The sequence below is a fragment of the Brassica oleracea genome, chromosome C1 (genome assembly GCF_000695525.1).
Source record: "Brassica oleracea var. oleracea cultivar TO1000 chromosome C1, BOL, whole genome shotgun sequence".
Classification (NCBI taxonomy): domain Eukaryota; kingdom Viridiplantae; phylum Streptophyta; class Magnoliopsida; order Brassicales; family Brassicaceae; genus Brassica; species Brassica oleracea.
This window is the reverse complement of record NC_027748.1, coordinates 13,790,816-13,810,499: the sequence shown is the minus strand read 5'-3', so window position 1 is coordinate 13,810,499 and position 19,684 is coordinate 13,790,816. Positions and strand designations below refer to the sequence as shown.

Here is a 19,684-nt window from a genome sequence, read left to right as displayed (position 1 = left end):
CCCGCCGTAAAATCGGAGTCGCCGTTGACCTCTCCGAAGAAAGCGCCTTCGCCGTCCGCTGGGCCGTCGATCACTACATCCGCCCCGGAGACGCCGTCGTCATCCTCCACGTCTCCCCCACCTCCGTCCTCTTCGGCGCCGACTGGGGTCCCCTCCCCCTCCAGTCCCCGCCTCCTCCGGGCCACCCCACCCAGGAGGATTTCGACGCCTTCACGTCCTCGAAAGTCGCCGATCTCGCGAAGCCCCTGAAGGAGGCGGGGTTCCCTCACAAGATCCAGATAGTGAAGGACCACGACATGAGGGAGAGGCTGTGTTTGGAGATCGAGAGGCTTGGTCTCAGCGCTGTGATCATGGGGAGCAGAGGGTTTGGAGCTGAGAAGAAGAGAGGGAGCGATGGGAAGCTTGGCTCTGTTAGTGATTATTGTGTTCACCACTGTGTTTGTCCTGTTGTTGTCGTGAGGTATCCTGATGATCGTGACGGTCCTGCTGCTCCTGGGGAGGAGGGTGGAGGTACGAGGGAAGCTATTGTCACTGTGAAGGCGGGGAGGGATGATGATGGCGAGGATGATGAAGCGCATGAGGCTAAGATTGCTGCTGCTTCCGCTCATCATGAACACGTCAAAGGTAACATTTCGTGATCTTTTGATTTATGCACTCTTCCCCCGTTGACTTGTATTATGGTTAGGTTAGGCGTTTGAGAGAGATTGGCATAGAAAGCTTACATCTTTCTAGAGATTTACATTGTAAAAATTAGAGTTAAAAGTGATGTTATGTTCTGTAAATGTTCAAGTATTGATCGATGTTGTTAATGTTCATTCCACTCTGTGCCATCTTGTTAAAGTTGTGTTTCTTTTAAGAATGAACTCTGTTATCTAACTTTCTGCCTTAGTATCGAAATATGGTAACTGGTAGTTGTTTTCCCGTTTTGCTGTGTAGAGTTTTCTTAGCCTCTTCGATGATTATCTTTAGGTTTAGGTAGCATTGCACATTTGCACTGCAAGTGGTGTATAAGCTTCAACAATTTTTTCTCACTTTATGATTATTATACACTGCTTTATCTCCTGGTCCTCCCTTTGGTGTTTATTCTTTGCTTAACGCATACAGTGTTTTTTTTATTCGAATATTCTTAAATCTCCTAGTTTAGAAGTTAATTGCTTTTGGCCCACCGAGGATGTTTTTTTTTTCCTTTTGGGTGTTCACTTTACTCTAATCTAAGTATCACAATTCTTGACTTGATAAAGATGTGAAGAAATGAAACTTATGAGCTCCCCAGCTTTAATTAGTGAAACATGCATCTACTGGAATGTTGTACATTGTTTTACCTGTAATCTGAAATGTAAAAATCAGGGTCGTTTTACTTTTATTTTCTGAAAAGTTGTCCAGAGGTAGAAAGAATAAAAAGAGTTATTTAGAAAGCATATACACATTTCTGTTTGCATAAATATAGTTGGTCGTTTACTTGTTATTAATTAGACAGTTCTTCTCTCTGGTTATACACATCATATCTCTATGCAGAGTGCTGCGAAACAGGTACGAGATTGAGAAAGCCTAGATTTTTTTAAAAAATATTATTGATGGTCTTTGCTTGATTGGTTCAATGATTCCACATGTGTTGACATCATCGGTTGTCACAAGTTGTCTGTTCAATATCATCGCTGCAAGTGATTTGACTATTTAAAGAGATAACAATTAGTTCACTTTTACAGATGAGTAGCGCCTTAGTATCTCATTGGATTCACCCTCTTGCAAGGTAAATATGAAAACTACCTTTTTGACTATGAAACGGCCTTGTGAGGAGTAGTCTCTCCTTCTTTGGGGTCTGATTATTTTGAAATTCGCAGGTTGGATGGAAACAAAGGTCCCAAGCAGAGTTGTGCAGAGGAGTGTGTGTTGTGTGTTTTGTGCTATCTTTTGCAATCATCAAGTCCCTGGAATCTCCTCTGAATTTATTATTTCTTCAGTGTCTTTTTTTATATATTATTGACTCGTATGTATGATTTTCGCATTAAAACAATGAAATTGCTACTAACATTAAAAAAAAAAAAATCCTTTTAGGATTATAATCTTCATAGTTAATTGCTTTGATATCACCTATGATTATACCAAAAGATCGATGATCATCTGCTATATAGCTTTTTTCAAACTTAACCAAGTTATTTATACTGGTCTGCCCCGGATAAAAAGTTGTTTGGGTTTCTCTGGCGTGTGTTGATATTATTGATCCAGTTCTAATTATTCAAAAGACAAGTTTCGTCTCCTGTTTCAGTTTTGAATTATATCCCTTAAATAAACAAATATTGTTTTCCGCCAAAACATAAAAAATATGTTTTCTCGCTAAAACCAAAAAAACTTGTTTTCCCGCCCAAACCGCAAAAAGAAAACTCGTTAATTTTGAAATAATTCTAATGTAAATATATTAAACTAAATAATTAAATGTAATATAGTTAAAATTAATATTAAACTTATGATTAAATCAACACAAGGATATTTTGGTAATTTGTTTACTAAACTCATTTGAATGAAAATGAAAATAAAAAAACAAACATAAGATCCATTTAGATAATTCATCTAGATGAGCTATGTGGATGGACAAACAAACAATCACAAAAATCTGAATGGATCATTTGAATAGATCATACAAATGAATCATTTGGATGGAGATGGCAAATGGTGAAACAAACAGCCCCATGTCGTGCAAGTGTTCCCTACATTATGGTTGAACGAGTGTTAGGTTGTGTTTAATTAGTGTAAGGTTAAACTAATTGTCAAACTCAACGTACACCATAGACCGGTCCATTAGGCTTTCGGTTTGACTTTTGCAAACTATGGACTATAAAGCTTGACGAATGACGATAGTCATCTGCTTCTGATTGTGAAAGCCACCGAGTTTCCCAACAAATCTTTTTGTTACTTTCTGATATCAATTTATAATGCATGTTTTGTTTTTCTTTTTGTCAAATAATGCTGTTAAGTTTCGAATATACCACATAAGAAACAAAATAACAAATTTAAAAATACCTCCTTATAAATTAAAATATCATTCTATAGTTTGGAAATGACACTAACTAATTGTAATATTTTTGACAAAAAAGTTAAATGAGAACCACATGTTTCTATAATCACATAACCAATAAATAATTTGACAAGACACTGCAACGGTCCAACCCCCACACCATTCTCACTAACCATAGAATTTAATTTGCTTAAACAAAGTTAAACGTGTTTTGGAAGGATCTGAGTATTTTTCGTATATACAACCAAAGCACAAGAAACGAAAGCGTAAACTATTTATCCAATTTTCTCAAAAAGACTATATTTATCCAAAGTACTGTTAACATACAAAGATGAGATCATGTGCGAGATAATCTCAAGGTGGGAAGTAAGCAAACATGGGGATTGCATTATCTTCAAAGGACCATTGAAAACAGTTTGCAGACTCGACAGATATGACAGGTTCAATGCTTGGCGAATTTAGGACCCATAAGACTTCTAATAAAATCTTAAATTTATATAATTTCTTTTACGTAGTCCCTACGATTTTAATTTTGAGTGGTCGACATTACAAAGCAAACCACAATCACATATATGTCCATTTGTCACCAGTCTCCATCATTCCTCTGAAGTCTGAACCATAGTATCATCTAATTTAATAGAGCCAAAAACTTATAACCAAAATATAAAATTTCAAATCTAATAAACATGCAAATCCAAATCAGTTACAAAGACAAAAAAAAATCAACGATATATGGCATCAATAGATCAAATACAAATGTTTAAAACTGAATTTGTACGACAAACAAGACACAACTTCCTCACTATAACAAGTACTGTTAGAAATGGACGGTAGTGATTTACCAAAGAAAAAGATGGAGAATCAACGGCCAAGATCTCTTCTCATCGCAGAGATGAGAGAAGACGACGATGAAGGAGACGAATCAACGGCGCCGTTCCAACACTCTCTCTCCTTCTAATCTGACTAGAGAGTTAATCTCAGCCGTTGATTTAAACGCGAGTTCATCTCTCGACGGTCGCTTCAACGGAGGAGAAAAGTTTGACTCTTGAGCTGATGATGAACATCCGATCTCCTCCTGCATTAAAAAAAAAAAAGACATCATAAATTAAAAACATAAATTTTCTGTTACAATAATCCAAAAGGAAAGAATGTAAATGTTAGATCCGTACATCGGAGTAGTCCCTCGTCCTCTTCGCCGCCAGATCTCCACCTCCGCCGTTAGAAGATGACGAACTCATCACGGGAGGAAGTTGAGCCGCCGCCGCCGCAGACCACGGTACGACTTGATTCTCCGCCTCCTCGTCGTCAGCGTCATCCTCCTCTTCATCTTCATCACTGTACTCCTCATCTTCATCTTCGTCCTCACCATCGTCGTAAGACTCGGCGCTATCACCGTCATCATCCCGGCGCCTGAGCTGACCCTCATTGACCTCCTGGCTTTGATCGGCGCCGACACCTGCTCCACCGCCGACGGCGGATTTAAGAGCGACGCATGAGTCGCAGACGGAGAAGGTTGGGCCGAGACGAAGGCCCGTGGCTTTCCACGGCGTGGGTGACTGGCAGGCGCTGCAGAGGAGGCAACGCGTGTGCTTAGCGACGAGGAAGTTAGCGCCGTGAACTTTGGCGTCGCAGTTCCAGCAGAGACTCGCTTGATCTGACTCGCAGTACATTCGTGCAACACCGTCGCATAAATCACACTTCTTTCCCATTATATTATAATTTTACTTCTGTTTCTCTCTCTCTTTTGGTTTCTTGTTGGACACAGAAATAAGGTGAAGCCAGAAGAGAGGAAAGTGCAAGTTGCAGGACAAAGGATAATTTATCGTAGCGAGTTTTCTGTGATTCAATTCGTTTTTTGAGGCTACTTTCGTCTTTTTCCGTCTCCAGCAGAAAAATCTATTCCTCTTCTTTGGTGTGTCACAATGGCTTCTTTTTATAAGCACGCATTCTTTATTTATGTGGTTAGGAACATCTCATACTATACCACTTTCTTAAAGTATTGCATTAATTAGAAAGAGATTATTAGTTTAGTCTTTCTGCTAAGATATTTTTTGGTTTGCAACTTTGGATAATTTTCATCTCTATTTGTGTTTTAGTCGATCTTAATTTTGTTTTCTGAATCCTACAAGCAATACTAGTATTGAAGGCAAACAATTATTCATTTTTAAGTTATGCCAGCAGTAATCGGTATTGTCCATCTTTTTTTTTTTTTTTTTGAGCAAATCGGTATTGTCCATCTAATAATATGATTTACCTCATACCTGAAGTTTATTTTCGTTAATAATCAGTTTATGTGGTTGAATAGCTGATGATTAAATTTGGAATTGAAAATTAGATAGTTTAATCCAAATTACAGCACACCATTCTTTACAGAGATCCTAGAAATTAATCGAAATTACATAAAAGGCTATGTTTTAAGTTAAATATGTATAAATGATCGACTTAATGCGTATGGGCCAAACACCGTTTTACGTGGCGACCAACTCGCGGTAGAGTTCCAAGATATTTTGTGGGTGATTTTGTAGTAGATGACGTGGCGAGATCTCAGCCTTGAGGGAAGGAGAGCGAGATTCTGCTCCGTCCTACGTGGACGAATCAGGTTCTAAATGGGCTTAGGAGCCACGTGAGCCCACCTGGGATTTGTCTGGACCTTAAAACAAGTCTAATGGGACCCACTATCTCTCAATGATCTTTCTTTACTTGTTTTGTTTTTTACTTCTCCCAATACTTCTCTTCCAAAACATTTGTGTTTCTAAGCTTTTTTGATAGACGATAAGATAATGATGAATTTTTAAATACAAAAAATGTATCGGTATGGGAAGAAATAAATCTTTAATAGTTTATAGTACAGGTGAGGATCACATTATTAACTTGGCCCATAATTCTTTAATGTTTCTTGACATAATATTTAACTTGTGTTGTGTGTGGCTCTGGCGAACCCATAAAAATAAAAAAGTTTATTCTGGAGTAAAGTATACATGGTGTGAAATGATGTGAATAAAGAGATTGTGTACCTAGGTAGCATGTTCGATATGGGGAAATCCTACGTGTCAAACAACAGCGGTGTGAAGAATCAAAGGAAGATGAGATGTCGTGATGGAAGCCACAGTCTGATAAAAAGTTTGTGGTGTGTGGTGGTTTGCTTCGTTACTGTGGTTTCTTGTTTTTTTTTGTGGATAAGAATTTTGGAACAATTCGGGAAGAATTTTCAGAATTAAACATAATTTATATACACGATATAAATGAATTTGTCCGAATTGTTGGATGCATCCCTTCTTCTCAGTTCACATATCCTGAGAGGTGTTGGCATGTATGGGATTATAGAGGATATGCATTGCTGACGCCACTTTTTATTTTAAATATTCTTTTTTCACACTCATACATGCTGCAACAAAAACAAATGTAGCATTGTAATAAAGAATCACGCGTCTCCAAAAATCTCTCTCAAGCGACAACCCTAGAAAACTTCGATTGCTCATTATTGGCAGCTCCGCCTCTAACAGAGCCGTCGCTGCTCCACCGTTCTCTCCTCCTAGGCGAGAACCTTCAGTGTCTTCTCTCTCAGTTAGCTCCATTTCTCATCCTCTCTCCTCCATGGAAGCTTCATCCCCCCTGGAAACAGAACCGCCGATTTCACCTCCTACTGAAGATAAAGGTTACAAATGCGACTCGTCTCTTACCCTTCCACCTCTCTTAGGTTTTTGGGCTAAACCTCTGAAGATAGTCTCAAATGTTAGACTCAATAATCAACCGCTTATTCCTCCTCAAGAGAAACCAACAAAAGAATCCCCCCTCCTGCTCTTAAGGAAAATGGAGAGCTCCGGTTCCCATGGGCTGCGAAGATGAATCCGAAGCACCGCAATCTCCACCGTGCCACTTCCCCTACTTACCTAGAGGATGGTACACCAATGATTGAAATTCCTAACCATGTATTCTTGAAGGGACTCGAAAACCAAAAGGAGTATGTGATTGGGCAGTTTTCCCGTTGCAAAACACCTCCGAGAGGTCTCGTTAACGCTGTTGCAAATCGGCTTTGGGGAAAGAATTGTAAGATATTTACCCGCAAACTAGGTGAATCGTCTTATCTATTTCACATTCCTGATACTAACACTAGAGCTTGGGTTCTTCAACGCGGTTTATGGCATGTTGATGAATGTTTATTGTTTGTTGCTCCGTGGACAGAAGAAGCAACATTAGCTGTGCCAGAAATCTCTTCAGTCCCCTTATGGGTCACTTTAAAAAACATCCCAAGTCGTCTGTATTCTCATTTGGAGTTTAGCTGGGTAGCTTCAGGGTTAGGCGAACCAGTTCTCACTGAAAAACCTAGGCTAGATCCTAGTTTGATGGGTGAAGCTAAAATTCTTGTTGAAGTTGAATTAGAAAATGGCTTCCCTCATAGAACTGCTGCTAGAGACAGGAAAGGCATTGTCTCTTTAGTGGATGTAGAATACGCTTGGATTCCTTCTAAATGCGATAGATGTGGGCAGATTGGCCATAAGGTGAAAAAATGTCTTCTACAACATCAAGCTAATGATGTTTCATTATCTCCTGATGATACCATCAATGCTACTGCAACTGCTGCTGCTGCTACTACTTCAGCTGATGATTCAGTTGAAACCACCCCTGAAACCAATGTCACTAACACGATTGTGTCTTCAAGCTCGCATGATACCATCCCTGTTCATGATTCTGTCGAGTTTGCTTCTGCCAACTCCGAAAACCCTTCTCACGCTACTGATACACATACTTATTTATCTGTTACTGCAGATGAATCCTCTCTTCCAAGTACTATGGGTGACCAGACTGAGTCTCTTTCACCCACCCAGGGGCGGACCTAGAAATTTAGTTAGACTGTGGCACATATATATTTTAATTTATAATAAATAAAATAATTAATATAATATAAATATTAAAATCAAACTGAAATAATTTATGACAACTAAAACATAAATCTCTAATATAAAAAAGTAATGAAAAAACTTATAAAGTCATTCTTCGATCTTTCATATCTTGGAATCTTTTTATCACATATCGTTAGTCACTTTGTCAAAGTGCTCTTTTTCAGTATAGCAAACCATGCAATCGTTCAGAAATTCATCACCCATTCGGTTGCGCAAGGTAGTTTTCACAATTTTCATCGCAGAGAAAGATCTCTCGACTGTAGCGGTGGCAACAGGTAGAGTCAAAACTAGCTTCAAAAGTCGATAAACAAGAGGATGTGAAAGATGTTTTTTGGTCTCCACCATCACACGTGCAAGATCTCCAAGACCCTCCAAATTAGCAAACCTTTGATCTTCAGAGATATTGTCGATGTAAATACCAAGTTGATGCCCAAAAGATATTCATTCCATAGAACTAAAATCTTCAGGATAAAACTCTGACAACCGTACAAGTTTTGATTGATCAAACTGGTGGAATGAATCAGTGGGGCTCAAAGATGCAGTACAACCAAGCAATTCAGTGTTTATCTCGTCAAAACGATCATTGAACTCTTGAATCTGCATATCCAATACAGTGTAAAAACATTCAACTTGATAATGATGCAAGTTAGTTATGTTGCTTCTTTGTCTTGGCCTCTTTGGATTAACAAATTCTTCTTCCATAATAAATAACTCTGTGTTATTGTTCTTGCAAAAAGAGTTCACCTTTCCAATGATTGAATCCCATCCATTTTCTCTGAGCTTGCACAATTGTTGCTTGGTAGATTTCACTAGAGACATTGCATTCAAGATGTCCTGATCTTTTCTTTGTAAAGCCTTTGATAGATTATGTGTGAGACCAAGAAGAAGCAACATCAACTGTAAGTAGAACACAAAATCGAACGTGTGAAAGTATTTGAGAAGATCATTAGCTTGAAATCTTTTGATACCATCTGACCCATCACTTTCGACATACTCAAGCACTTTAATGATGGAAGTGAATAAATCAGCCAATCTCAATAAGGTTTTGTAGTGAGAACCCCAACGAGTATTACCAGGCCTTTGAAGAGAACACTCCTGATTTAGTCCTTTTCCTGTCTTAATTTTACCCTCCCTAACTCCTTCCTCGATTATCTTACGTTGATCTTCTCGAATCTTATCTTTTCTCTTACAAGAAGCTCCAACCACATTTAACAAAACATAAATCTTATCAAAGAAATCACTAACTTCAAAATGTTTTTTAGCAACTCCCACGACAACCAACTGAAGCTGATGAGCAAAGCAGTGAACATAATATGCAGAACTATTTTCTCTTAGAATTAAAGATCTCAACCCATTGAATTCACCTTTCATATTGCTAGCTCCATCATAACCCTGTCCTCTTAGCTTTTTCATACTTAATCCATGTTTTGCAAAAAGTGAATCGATAGCACATTTTAGAGATGCAGAAGAAGTTTCTTGAACATGAATAATACCAGTAAATCTTTCTTTGACTATCCCCTTTTTATCAACAAAACGAAAAACCACTGCCACTTGCTCTTTAGTAGAAACATCTGCAGACTCATCCACCAGCAAGCAAAATACACCATGATCAACTTCTTGAATAATAGACTGAGTAACTTTTTCTGCAAAGCAATGAGCTAGATCTTTCTGGATTTTATGAGACACCATCTGGTTATTTTTTGGAGCATTCTCCAATACAACCTTACTAACAATCTCATTTTGATCTGCAGTATACTTCACAAGCTCTACAAAGTTTCCTTTATTAGCTGACTCTGTTGATTCATCATGACCTCGAAAAGGTAATCCTTGCCGTAATAAATATCTACAAGCATCAATTGAAGCATTCAATCTGATCTTGTATTCATTCTTGGCTGCGTCATTCTGCTTATAAAAAGCCTGAACGATCGATTGATTTGGATTCATTAGATTGTCAGCCATCTTTAGAGCATTGTTGTGAAAACTATTCACCAATCCAACACGCTCTCCTAATCTCTTTGGATTTTTCCAAGTATCAAAGCCTTTTGTCAAAAATTCATCACTTCCACATTTATTTTCAGTATAGTCTCTAAATAAGTAGCAAACCAAACAAAATGCCTTGTCTGTTTTTATACTATATTCCAACCAACCACCGTAGAGATCAAACCAAGCAGGATTAAATCTTCTAAGCTTATGTCCTTTCAGTGTTTTAGGAAAATCATGACCGCGAGGTTGACAAGGACCTTTAGTAAGATATTTTCGTCTTACCTCATCTCTTTCGTTTGGATGATATTCCTTTATACTTTTTCTCTCTGCAGGATCTGAAGGCAAATTCTCCAAATTAGTTTTTGATGATGACATTGGCGGAGTAGAAGCCAAATTCTCCGTGTTGGTTTTTGGTAGTGAAGAACTAGAAGGCAAATTCTCTGAATTAACTTTTGATGATGATAAACACTGTTTTTTAAAATATTTCTCCATGGATACCTAAAAAAAATTATGTTAGTAGCTTAGTAATTAAGGCTAAATAATAATAAAAAGTATTAACAATGATGTATAAACTTACTTAGAAAAGATGTCAAAGAAACAATGAGAAAAGGTATTAAAGATGATGAATAAAGTTTCTGCAAATTTTTTTTTTCAAAAGAGAAGAACGTAAAGTCTATTTAGGAACATTAGGGTTTTTAAATTTTAGACTAATAATTATTTAGGTTGGATAATTAAAATTGTAACAAAAATTGATGGGCTGTCTACATATTTTATTTTTAATTGGGCTGAAGTTAAAAAACAAATTGTAACAAAACCCATCTCTTTTTCTTTGGTTTGAAGTTAAAAAAAAAATTGAAAAAAAGAGAGTAGGTGGCACGTGCCCCACCCTCTTTGGTGGTGGGTCCGCCCCTGCACCCACCACTATCCCGAGCTGCATGGCACCTGTTACCGCTGATGCATTTATCTTTAGAGCGGTTACTCTACCTCCTTTGGATGATGACAATCACAATTTCTCAGAACTCAAGAAGATGAAGACCAAGTGTCTGCATGTCTCAGAGAACTTTGAGAGAAAGACCTGTCAACAGTCCAAGAAGGGTCAAGATATGTATGACTGGTCACTGGTTAAGAGTCGAGGAAAGCGTGGGCGAGGCCGTGGCTGAAATCATCTAATCTCCAACGCACCAACTTCTTAATTTCCATAATTAAGACTCTCTTTATGTACTCGTATGTTTGTTTCAAATGTATGTTCTCTCAAGCTTCGGTTTAACAATTGTAAACTCTGTTACTTTTATATTTAATGCAACAAATTTAGTAGAAAAAAATAAAAACAAATGTAAATTGTGTTTGTTAATGATTTGATTTATTTTAGTATTTAAGTGGACAAAAAAAGATTGTTTTCAAAAAAGAAAACTACTAAGATCGTTTTTAAATTCTGGCGCAAGGTTGGCGGGAATTGATGGATCTAGTAGTCTAATTATCAAAAGTCCATTATATCATATAGTACGTATTTTCATCTGGGTAAACATGTTTATTGGAAAACTAATTGATCTTTTATATTGAACTAGAGTTTGTGGTGATGAGTGATGGCCAATGATTTTGTTTCCATTAACGTTTCGTCTAAATTTGGTATCAAAATGTTTTATGTCATTTTATATCAAAATGTTTTAACGAACAAACGAATATATGTGTAGATATCGGATCATAAAACCCATCAAGAAGTCCACTAATTTTAAGCTTTTTTAAAAGAAGGATCCACTAATCATCCATATCGAAAATCCACACGTTTAAAACCCTTTAGAGGACACGTCTATGCGAAAAAGACGTAAAAGAGACAGTGCATAAGTTTTTTTTTTTTGGTTAAACAAGACTATTGCATAAGCGTAAGCTAAGGCCTAAATGTATTAACATGTGCCTCTTTTGTCCACGTTTCTTTTCCTCTTTCTCTGCATTCACGTTTTCTGGTATACCTTACCTTCTCCACGTCGAAAAGTGTAAGCATTAGATAGATCATTCACTAGAGACAACAAATAATCTTATATCTGTTACGTTTACATGTGCCAAAGTTAGGTATTGAATCTGTATGGTAAATATCAGCTCATGCCATCTTGTCACTAGACGTATGGTCCAGATTCTTAGAAAACTTCGTACTTGCCAAAAAAAGTTGTCCGCTCAAAACCGTGAAGTGTACCAACAACCGTTTGAGTTTCTCTTGCTAACCGGAAAGCGTACTAGTAGTTTGAGTCGCAAAAACACTTTAAAAACCACTTTATAATGTAGTATACTATAATTAAGCTTTTGAATGTTAGTAACCAAAAAGGGTTTCAGTAAGTTGTGTATTATACCATCCTATTATCTAGAAAGAATAATTTGTAACAGTTTAAAACATTTTCATCGTCAAATATGTCGACGTCTGACATATTATATAAACAATTTTCTTATAGTCGCTATCCAGATTCCAGAATGATATAAACAAACATCATCAAATCAATAGATTAATTTAGCTTATGTTATAAAGCGAAGTTTCATATTGAGGTTTGGGTCGTACTTGGGCCTTCACACAAATACATGCAGCGCCACAACATCTCTAAGTTGACAAGTTTTTGGGTTGACTGAGCCATTCATGTCATTAGGTCATAATGCAGGGTTTCTTGTAGTCAGATCTTTCCACATAAAATATTCAAATAAGTTCAAACAATTGATCCTTATCCGCGTAACTACATACATAGCACTGGATGGAAATCGATCCCTAGTATAAATCAATATGGTGATTCCTCGTCCAATAGAAACCATTAGACCACCATAATGTTATTAATCTTTCAGATATTTCCACAAGTTTCTCTTTAAATTATTTAACATTTTACCAAAAAAAAAAAAAGTTTCTCTTTAAATTTTATGATTTAGCAAGCTAGACCAATAATCATGATGTAGGGTTTTACATGGATCTACTTGAATCGTTGTAATGTTTTTTATCAAACCATCAATGATCTGATTCTGACACCTCACTAGTACCCTTATCTGGACTAAGTCAAGGAAGATTGGCTAGATCTTATTTATTGCTTTTGTCCTTGTTAGGCTTATATACTCTTCTAATCTGAGAAACTTCTACAATTGGCCCTCTAACTTTAATGTAGTGGATCATATGTTGTCTCTGTATTCAGACCAAACACCCTAAAAATATCATAGTTTAATACTGAAGAAAAGTTTTATCATTTGAGTTTCAACACTTAAACAGCCACATTCAAGCTGCATTGAATTTCTGTTGACTTCTCGCGTATGCCAAGTTGGGTTGAGGAACTTGATAAAAACAATTATGTATGTGATAATTCTTAACATATATTATTATGATTCACTTTCTTGGGTAAAGAACACAGAGCTAGAGTGAGAAGGGGGTTGTTTATTTTCTAAAAGAGAAAGGCTTTATTCAATGAGAAAGATTCCTTCTATGTTTTGGGTACCTCTGTTCTTACTATCATCTTCTTTCTCTGTTGCTTTGGACTATAGTGTCATCACTCCAAGAGACTCTCTGAAAGATGGAGATACTCTTAGTTCTACAGACCATGTCTTCCAGTTAGGGTTTTTCAGTTTCGACCAAGACGAGCAGCCTCAACATCGCTTTCTTTGCTTGTGGTACAAGCAACCATTTGCAGTTGTTTGGGTAGCCAACCGAAACAATCCTCTCTATGGCACTTCTGGATTCTTGAACTTGAGTGCTGGTGGCGATCTTCAGCTATTCGATGGGGAACACAGAGCCTTGTGGTCGTCATCATCAAAAGCTACTAAACCGGCAAAAAATCCCTACTTAAAGATCAACTGTACAGGGAATCTTCTCTTGGGTGATGATGAAGAAGCTGTGTTGTGGCAAAGTTTTGATGATCCCATGAATACAATACTCGCGGGTATGAAGCTTGGGAAGAACTTCAAGACACAACAAGAATGGTCTCTAACGTCTTGGAAAACCCTAAAAGATCCATCCACTGGTGAGTACACTTTGTCTCTAGACACTCGAGGCTTACCACAGTTGATCTTGAGGAAGAAAGGAGATCCGACTTATTCATACCGCTTAGGATCTTGGAACGGCTTATCATTCACCGGAGCTCCAGCTATGGGGCGAGAGAACACCTTATTCAACTACAAATTCACGTCGAGTGCGCAAGAAGTAAACTACTCGTGGACCCCTCGACGCGATATCGTCTCAAGATTGGTTCTAAACACCACAGGGAAACTCCAGAGGTTTATACAGTCGAAGCAACACGAGTGGAACTTAGCAAACACAGCACCAGAGGATGAGTGTGACTACTACTCCATATGCGGAGCTTACGCAGTTTGTGGGATCAGTAGCAAAAACACACCTTCATGTTCATGTTTGCAAGGGTTCAAGCCAAAGTCAGGTCGAAAGTGGAATATTTCGAGAGGAGCTGAGGGATGTGTCCATGAGGTTCCAACCAAATGCGGTAAGAAAGATATATTTGTGAAGTTTCCAGGTATGAAGTTACCAGACACTTCATGGTCTTGGTACGATTCAAGAAATGCAATGACACTTGAGGATTGTAAGGTCAAGTGTTCAAGTACCTGCTCTTGCACGGCTTACGCGAATACTGATATTCGTAAGGGAGGAAAAGGCTGTTTGCTTTGGTTTGGTGACTTACTTGATATGAGAGAGTATGCTAGCTTTGGACAAGATGTTTACATAAGAATGGGTTTTGCTAAAAAGGAGTTTAAAGGAAGAGAGAAGGTGGGAATGATTGTTGGATCAGTGATGAGCATCGCAGTTGTTTTGGTTGCTGTATTTGCATGCTACAGAAAGAAGATCATGAAGAGATATCATGGTGAGTTTCTTAAATTAGATTCTTTTTTGTAACTATGTGATTTTTAAGTATTTTGTATTTTTTCAGGAGAAAGTTTGATAAAAAGAGTTGGGGAAGAGAACATGGACATGGGCTTGCCTATTCTTGACATTAAAGCGATTTACATAGCCACTGATGATTTCTCATACATAAACTTTCTAGGAAGAGGAGGGTTTGGACCAGTTTACAAGGTTGTAAAATAATGTATCCATCTTAAAGTCTTAGATAATCTTTGAATTATGATAAAACTTTTTTTTTTTGAAAATTATTACAGGGTAGGTTAGAGAATGGACAAGAAATAGCGGTGAAGAGATTATGTGAAAACTCAGGACAAGGAGTGCTAGAGTTCAAGAACGAAGTTAAACTAATAGCAAAACTTCAACATCGTAACCTCGTGAGGCTTTTAGGATGTTGCATTCAAGGTGAAGAACGTATGTTGATCTATGAGTATATGCCTAACAAAAGCTTAGACTTCTTTATCTTCGGTATGTTTACTTTACAAACTCATATCTCATCTTCTTATAATAGCTTTTAAGGTAATGACCATATTCCATAACTTATTAATTGTCAAATGATTGTAAATAAAGATGAAAGGAGACGTAGAGAGTTGGATTGGGGGAAGAGGAGTAACATTATCTATGGAATTGCACGAGGGCTTCTTTATCTTCATCAAGATTCGAGGTTGAGGATCATACATAGAGATCTAAAAGCTGGAAATGTTTTACTAGACAATGATATGAACCCTAAGATCTCAGATTTTGGACTAGCCAAATCTTTTGGTGGAGATCAGAGTGAATCAAGCACAAACAGAGTCGTGGGTACATAGTAAGTATCTCTCTCTATATATATTTACTCATATCTTGCGGTATTGGTTATAGAGTTTATAATGCTCTGCTTGGTCATGACTACTTGCAGTGGTTATATGCCTCCGGAGTATGCAATTGATGGACATTTCTCAGTCAAATCCGATGTGTTCAGCTTCGGTGTATTAGTACTTGAGGTCATAACTGGCAAGACGAACCGTAGGTTTCAACATGCAGATCATGATCTTAACCTTCTTGGACACGTAAGATCATTCTTCTTAAATCAAATCTCATTCTTGAGTTAACTCTAATTTTATGTGAAGTTCATAGAGTCTTCATCTCAAAACAATTTGCTCTACGTGAAGTTACTTACTCATGCCTATAGTAAATTAGGTTATAACCATGTAGGATCAGGGTCTGTCCTCAGATTTTGAAGGAGCAAAAACAATTTATAAAATAATTTACTAACTTTTTTTCTACAATTTTGGGAGCATATGTTATATTATATCTTAATCTAAAACCAATGTTTCATATCGCTATACACATGACCGACCGGCTCTGTGTAGGATTCCTAACCAAATCCGCCGATAGTCTTTAGTGAAAAATCTTGAAAGGTAACTCTTTCTTTTATTCCTTATATTAGGTGTGGAAACTGTGGGTTGAAGACAGAGCAATAGAAGTGCCGGAGGAAGATTTGCTGGAAGAAACATGTGCTGTCTCAGAGATTCTAAGATGTATCCATGTGGCTTTGCTTTGTGTTCAACAAAAACCAGAAGACAGACCAACCATGGCTTCTGTTGTGTTAATGTTTGGGAGTGATGGTTCTCTCCCTGATCCAAAACAACCTGGATTTTTCACCAACCGGAACGTTCCAGATGTTTCTTCATCTCTAAGTCGTTCGGTAAACCAAGTTTCCATTACAATGATACAAGGTCGGTAGAAGAAATAAAGATCATGTATAAACTATGGTTGGTAAACTATGATGTAATAATAATGTCACCAAAGACAAAACAACACACACAAAAATAGTTAGAGATTATAGAATATACAAAAGATCGATTACAAGGTTTATCTAGGATCTATTACACTCATGGTTTGAAAATTTTTGGAAGGAATCTCCAGATTAATCGATGTAGTGTCAGAATACAAGAGATTTCGTTCGTTGTAAAACCCAGGCTCTTTCGGGTCAAGAAGCAACATGTCACTACCCAGCATCAGAACTACCACTGACATGGTTGGTCTGTCTTGGGGATCTTGTTGTACACATAACAGACCAATATGAATAGCTCTTAACACTTCAGAAACATCGGTACACGATTCCTTTAAAGCTTCATCGATTAGCTCACATGCTTTATCTTCTGTGTATTGCCTCCAAGCCTAACAAAATAACAATTCATTAGTACTGTAACAGAAGCTACGATAACACAGATATTATTTAGTCTGAGGATGCACAATGAGTACTTTAAGGTAAGACTATAAGAAGATGTGTTAAGTTGTGTTGCTTCTACTTACGTGTCCAAGAAGGTTCAGCTTGTGTTCTTGATTGCAGAAACCGCGGTTTCTTCTTCCTGACACTATCTCCAAAACCAAAACCCCGAAGCTGAATACATCGGATTTTAATGAGAAAAACCCATCGATTTGATACTCCGGAGACATATATCCACTGCAGAACGATAGAAAACAAATCTTTAGTAATAATAAAATGTGTAGCTTGCTTTGCGTGGAAAACAAGAAAGATGGCTAGTCCTACTATGTTCCAACCACTCTGGTTGTGTTTGCTTCAGTCTCATCTCCTCCCAAGGTTCTAGCCAATCCAAAATCCGATATCTTTGGAGTCATATCAGAATCAAGCAGAACATTGCTTGCTTTGAGATCACGGTGGATGATTCGAAGCCTTGAATCTTGATGGAGATACATCAGTCCACGAGCAATCCCTTTGATTATCTCCACTCGTTTAGGCCAGTCAAGTTCTTTGCGCCGTTCTTTAACGAAAATGAAAGAATCCAAGCTTTTATTAGGTTGATACTCGTAGATAAGCATTCTTTCATCTTCCTCCACGCAATAGCCAAGAATTTTGACAAGATTACGGTGTTGTAGCTTTGCAATGAGTTTGATCTCGTTCTTGAATTCTTCTATCCCTTGTCTTGACGTTCTTGAAAGCCTCTTTACAGCTATTTCTTGTCCACAAGACAATGTTCCCTGGTAACAAAATAATAAAATCGTATCATATTGAAACTCGGACAAGCATCTGGTTCTGTAAACATTCGCCTTGAACCAAATTTTAAAGAGTCAATTGTTAAAAAATAGTTAAGATTAACCTTAAAATGTTTATAGCCTTTTAAAGTTCAGATTCGGTCCAGCAAACAAAAATGCTGAGTTATTTACCTTATAGACAGGTCCAAAACCACCTTGTCCAAGTTTATTCTCATCAGAGAATCCAGATGTAGCTTCTGCAATGGCCTCAAGATCAAGAAACGGTAACTCAGCATCTTCCTCCTCTTGTTTTCTGCTGGAAACACGGTCTAAATCGCGATGCGAAGTTTCTGAATATATCAAAAGGGTTTTTAATCAGCATATAAGCACAATCTTAAATCAAGACACTTCAGTTCAAAGAGCCACAACTGTTTACCTATTGTTGCAAGTTTCTTTCTCTTCCTCATGTTGCAGAAAGTGAGACATATGCAAAGGCAAATAAGAAGCAATACTGTAGAAAATACTATAATGAGCATGATCCTCATCTTGCCCTTCACGCCATAGTTTTTATACTTTGCTGTGAAAGAAACCAAAAAAAAAATGATCAAAGAGTTGTGTAAAAAAATGTTTGTTGTTTTCACAAAGTCTTTACTTACCTATTTCAGAAGTAGCAAGCCTCACATAAAGATCTTGTCCATTTTCATTATATTCTCTTATATCAATCAAATCACCAAACCAGAGAATACATCCACTTCCTCTATCTCTAATATCAAAAGGTGAATAAGCTGAGCAAGAACAGTTTCTCAAGCATACCCTCTTACATTCACTCAAATCCATTCTCATATCATACCAAGAACCTCTTGTATCAGGTAACTTCAACTTTGAAATCTTCAGAAAGTCTTCTTCTCCTTTACCACAACCCATTTTCACTTCTCTAACACACCCTCCTGACCAGTCCCCTGCATAGTAAGCCTCTGGAGATTTAGGAACAAACCCTTTTAAACACCTACAAGCTGGAGACTCATTGATGTTGCAGCTTCCGTAAGACCCACACAACATGTATTGATCACAGCTATCCATTTGAGCCGATAGATAGAAGTTCCAGCTTTGTAGGCTATCGACCCAAGTGTAACGTTGCAAAGCTCCATTGGGATTCAGCTGCATTCTTGTGATCACTGAAGGGTTTTCAAGCTTGTAAGTGTAGTAAACTTCTTCCTCCGTGAAGACAAACTCATATCGGTAAATAGGGTTAGGTTTTAGGTGAGGCATACCGGTGAATCTTAGACCATTCCATGGACCAGCCCTGAAAACATCAACCGAGTTTTTCTTTAAGAAAAACTGTGGAACACCGCTTGGATCCATTTTGTTCGTGTAATTACCAGTTGATGGATTGTCTGGAGATATCCAAGAAGTCAAGAACCGGTTTATTCCGGTTGAAAAATCTATACCGTATTTCATTCCTGGAAGAAACGTGTCTCCTGGGTAATCTAAACTCTGCCATATGTAATCTTGATCATCCCCTGACTTTCTCACGACTAAGTTACCTGTATCAAGAATCTGAACGATAGGGTTTCTTACAACGGGCTTCTCCAAAGAAGATGATGACCAGATGATGTAGTCTCTGCCACTGAAGAGACGTAAGCTCCCGTTTTCAGAGACTTTTAGGGTTCCTGAGAGGTCGTAGAGAGGAGAATCTCTGTTTGCGACCCAAACAACGGTCTGGAGAGAGACTTTCTTGTACCAGATACCGAGATAACGGTTTCTTGATCCTCCCGGAGAGAAAAAACCGAGCTCGAAGCTACCACCTTTTGAAACAATGGTGTCCCCATCTTTTAGAGTCTGGTTTGCTGTGATGATATCGGTTGCTTCCGTGACAAGAAAGGTTAAAAGCAGTGAGATGAGGAGCAGAGGAAGCACATTAATTGCTTCCATAGCGGTTCACGTGGA

At 37.7% G+C, this 19,684-nt stretch overlaps 4 protein-coding genes and 1 pseudogene across 4 annotated transcripts in view; 2 read left to right on the top strand and 3 right to left on the bottom strand.

The window, feature by feature from the left end:
- The window catches only part of LOC106312196, a 3,185-nt gene extending 1,109 nt beyond the window's left edge, over window positions 1-2,076 (top strand). Inside the window, exons 2-4 of the mRNA XM_013749657.1 lie at window positions 1-624; window positions 1,707-1,750; window positions 1,842-2,076. Of these exons, the coding sequence (XP_013605111.1) occupies window positions 1-624; window positions 1,707-1,714 (632 nt within the window). The 3' untranslated portion in view covers window positions 1,715-1,750; window positions 1,842-2,076. The remainder of the gene's footprint in view (window positions 625-1,706; window positions 1,751-1,841) is intronic.
- Window positions 2,077-3,673: 1,597 nt separating this feature from the next.
- Window positions 3,674-4,932, bottom strand: LOC106324837 (protein BFR2). The gene is made up of 2 exons (XM_013762830.1): window positions 4,183-4,932; window positions 3,674-4,088 (listed from the first exon to the last, which is right to left on the bottom strand). Exons 1-2 carry the CDS (start codon window positions 4,720-4,722, stop codon window positions 3,936-3,938), a joined length of 693 nt encoding a protein of 230 aa, XP_013618284.1. The 5' UTR covers window positions 4,723-4,932; the 3' UTR covers window positions 3,674-3,935.
- Window positions 4,933-7,993: 3,061 nt separating this feature from the next.
- Window positions 7,994-10,389, bottom strand: LOC106332253 (annotated as a pseudogene).
- Window positions 10,390-13,321: 2,932 nt separating this feature from the next.
- On the top strand, window positions 13,322-16,573 carry LOC106312144 (G-type lectin S-receptor-like serine/threonine-protein kinase SD1-1). Its single transcript, XM_013749547.1, has 6 exons — window positions 13,322-14,723; window positions 14,790-14,932; window positions 15,016-15,226; window positions 15,329-15,566; window positions 15,657-15,807; window positions 16,188-16,573. Exons 1-6 carry the CDS (start codon window positions 13,322-13,324, stop codon window positions 16,482-16,484), a joined length of 2,442 nt encoding a protein of 813 aa, XP_013605001.1. The 3' UTR covers window positions 16,485-16,573.
- A 17-nt stretch (window positions 16,574-16,590) lies between these two features.
- On the bottom strand, window positions 16,591-19,684 carry LOC106312134 (G-type lectin S-receptor-like serine/threonine-protein kinase At4g27290). Its single transcript, XM_013749538.1, has 6 exons — window positions 18,394-19,684; window positions 18,174-18,314; window positions 17,930-18,087; window positions 17,295-17,743; window positions 17,057-17,207; window positions 16,591-16,921 (listed from the first exon to the last, which is right to left on the bottom strand). Exons 1-6 carry the CDS (start codon window positions 19,667-19,669, stop codon window positions 16,613-16,615), a joined length of 2,484 nt encoding a protein of 827 aa, XP_013604992.1. The 5' UTR covers window positions 19,670-19,684; the 3' UTR covers window positions 16,591-16,612.

Excerpts from the sequence above, each read along its gene's own strand:
- LOC106324837 (XM_013762830.1), bottom strand. The coding sequence starts at position 4,722 with ATGGGAAAGAAGTGTGATTTATGCGACGGTGTTGCACGAATGTACTGC. Across the intron at positions 4,089-4,182 it reads GGACGAGGGACTACTCCGAT|GAGGAGATCGGATGTTCATC; the intron begins GTACGGATCTAA and ends TTTTTAATGCAG.
- LOC106312144 (XM_013749547.1), top strand. The coding sequence starts at position 13,322 with ATGAGAAAGATTCCTTCTATGTTTTGGGTACCTCTGTTCTTACTATCA. Across the intron at positions 15,567-15,656 it reads AACAGAGTCGTGGGTACATA|TGGTTATATGCCTCCGGAGT; the intron begins GTAAGTATCTCT and ends GACTACTTGCAG. Across the intron at positions 15,808-16,187 it reads ATCTTAACCTTCTTGGACAC|GTGTGGAAACTGTGGGTTGA; the intron begins GTAAGATCATTC and ends TCCTTATATTAG.
- LOC106312134 (XM_013749538.1), bottom strand. The coding sequence starts at position 19,669 with ATGGAAGCAATTAATGTGCTTCCTCTGCTCCTCATCTCACTGCTTTTA. Across the intron at positions 17,744-17,929 it reads GTTTTGGACCTGTCTATAAG|GGAACATTGTCTTGTGGACA; the intron begins GTAAATAACTCA and ends TTTTGTTACCAG. Across the intron at positions 16,922-17,056 it reads AGCTGAACCTTCTTGGACAC|GCTTGGAGGCAATACACAGA; the intron begins GTAAGTAGAAGC and ends TTATTTTGTTAG.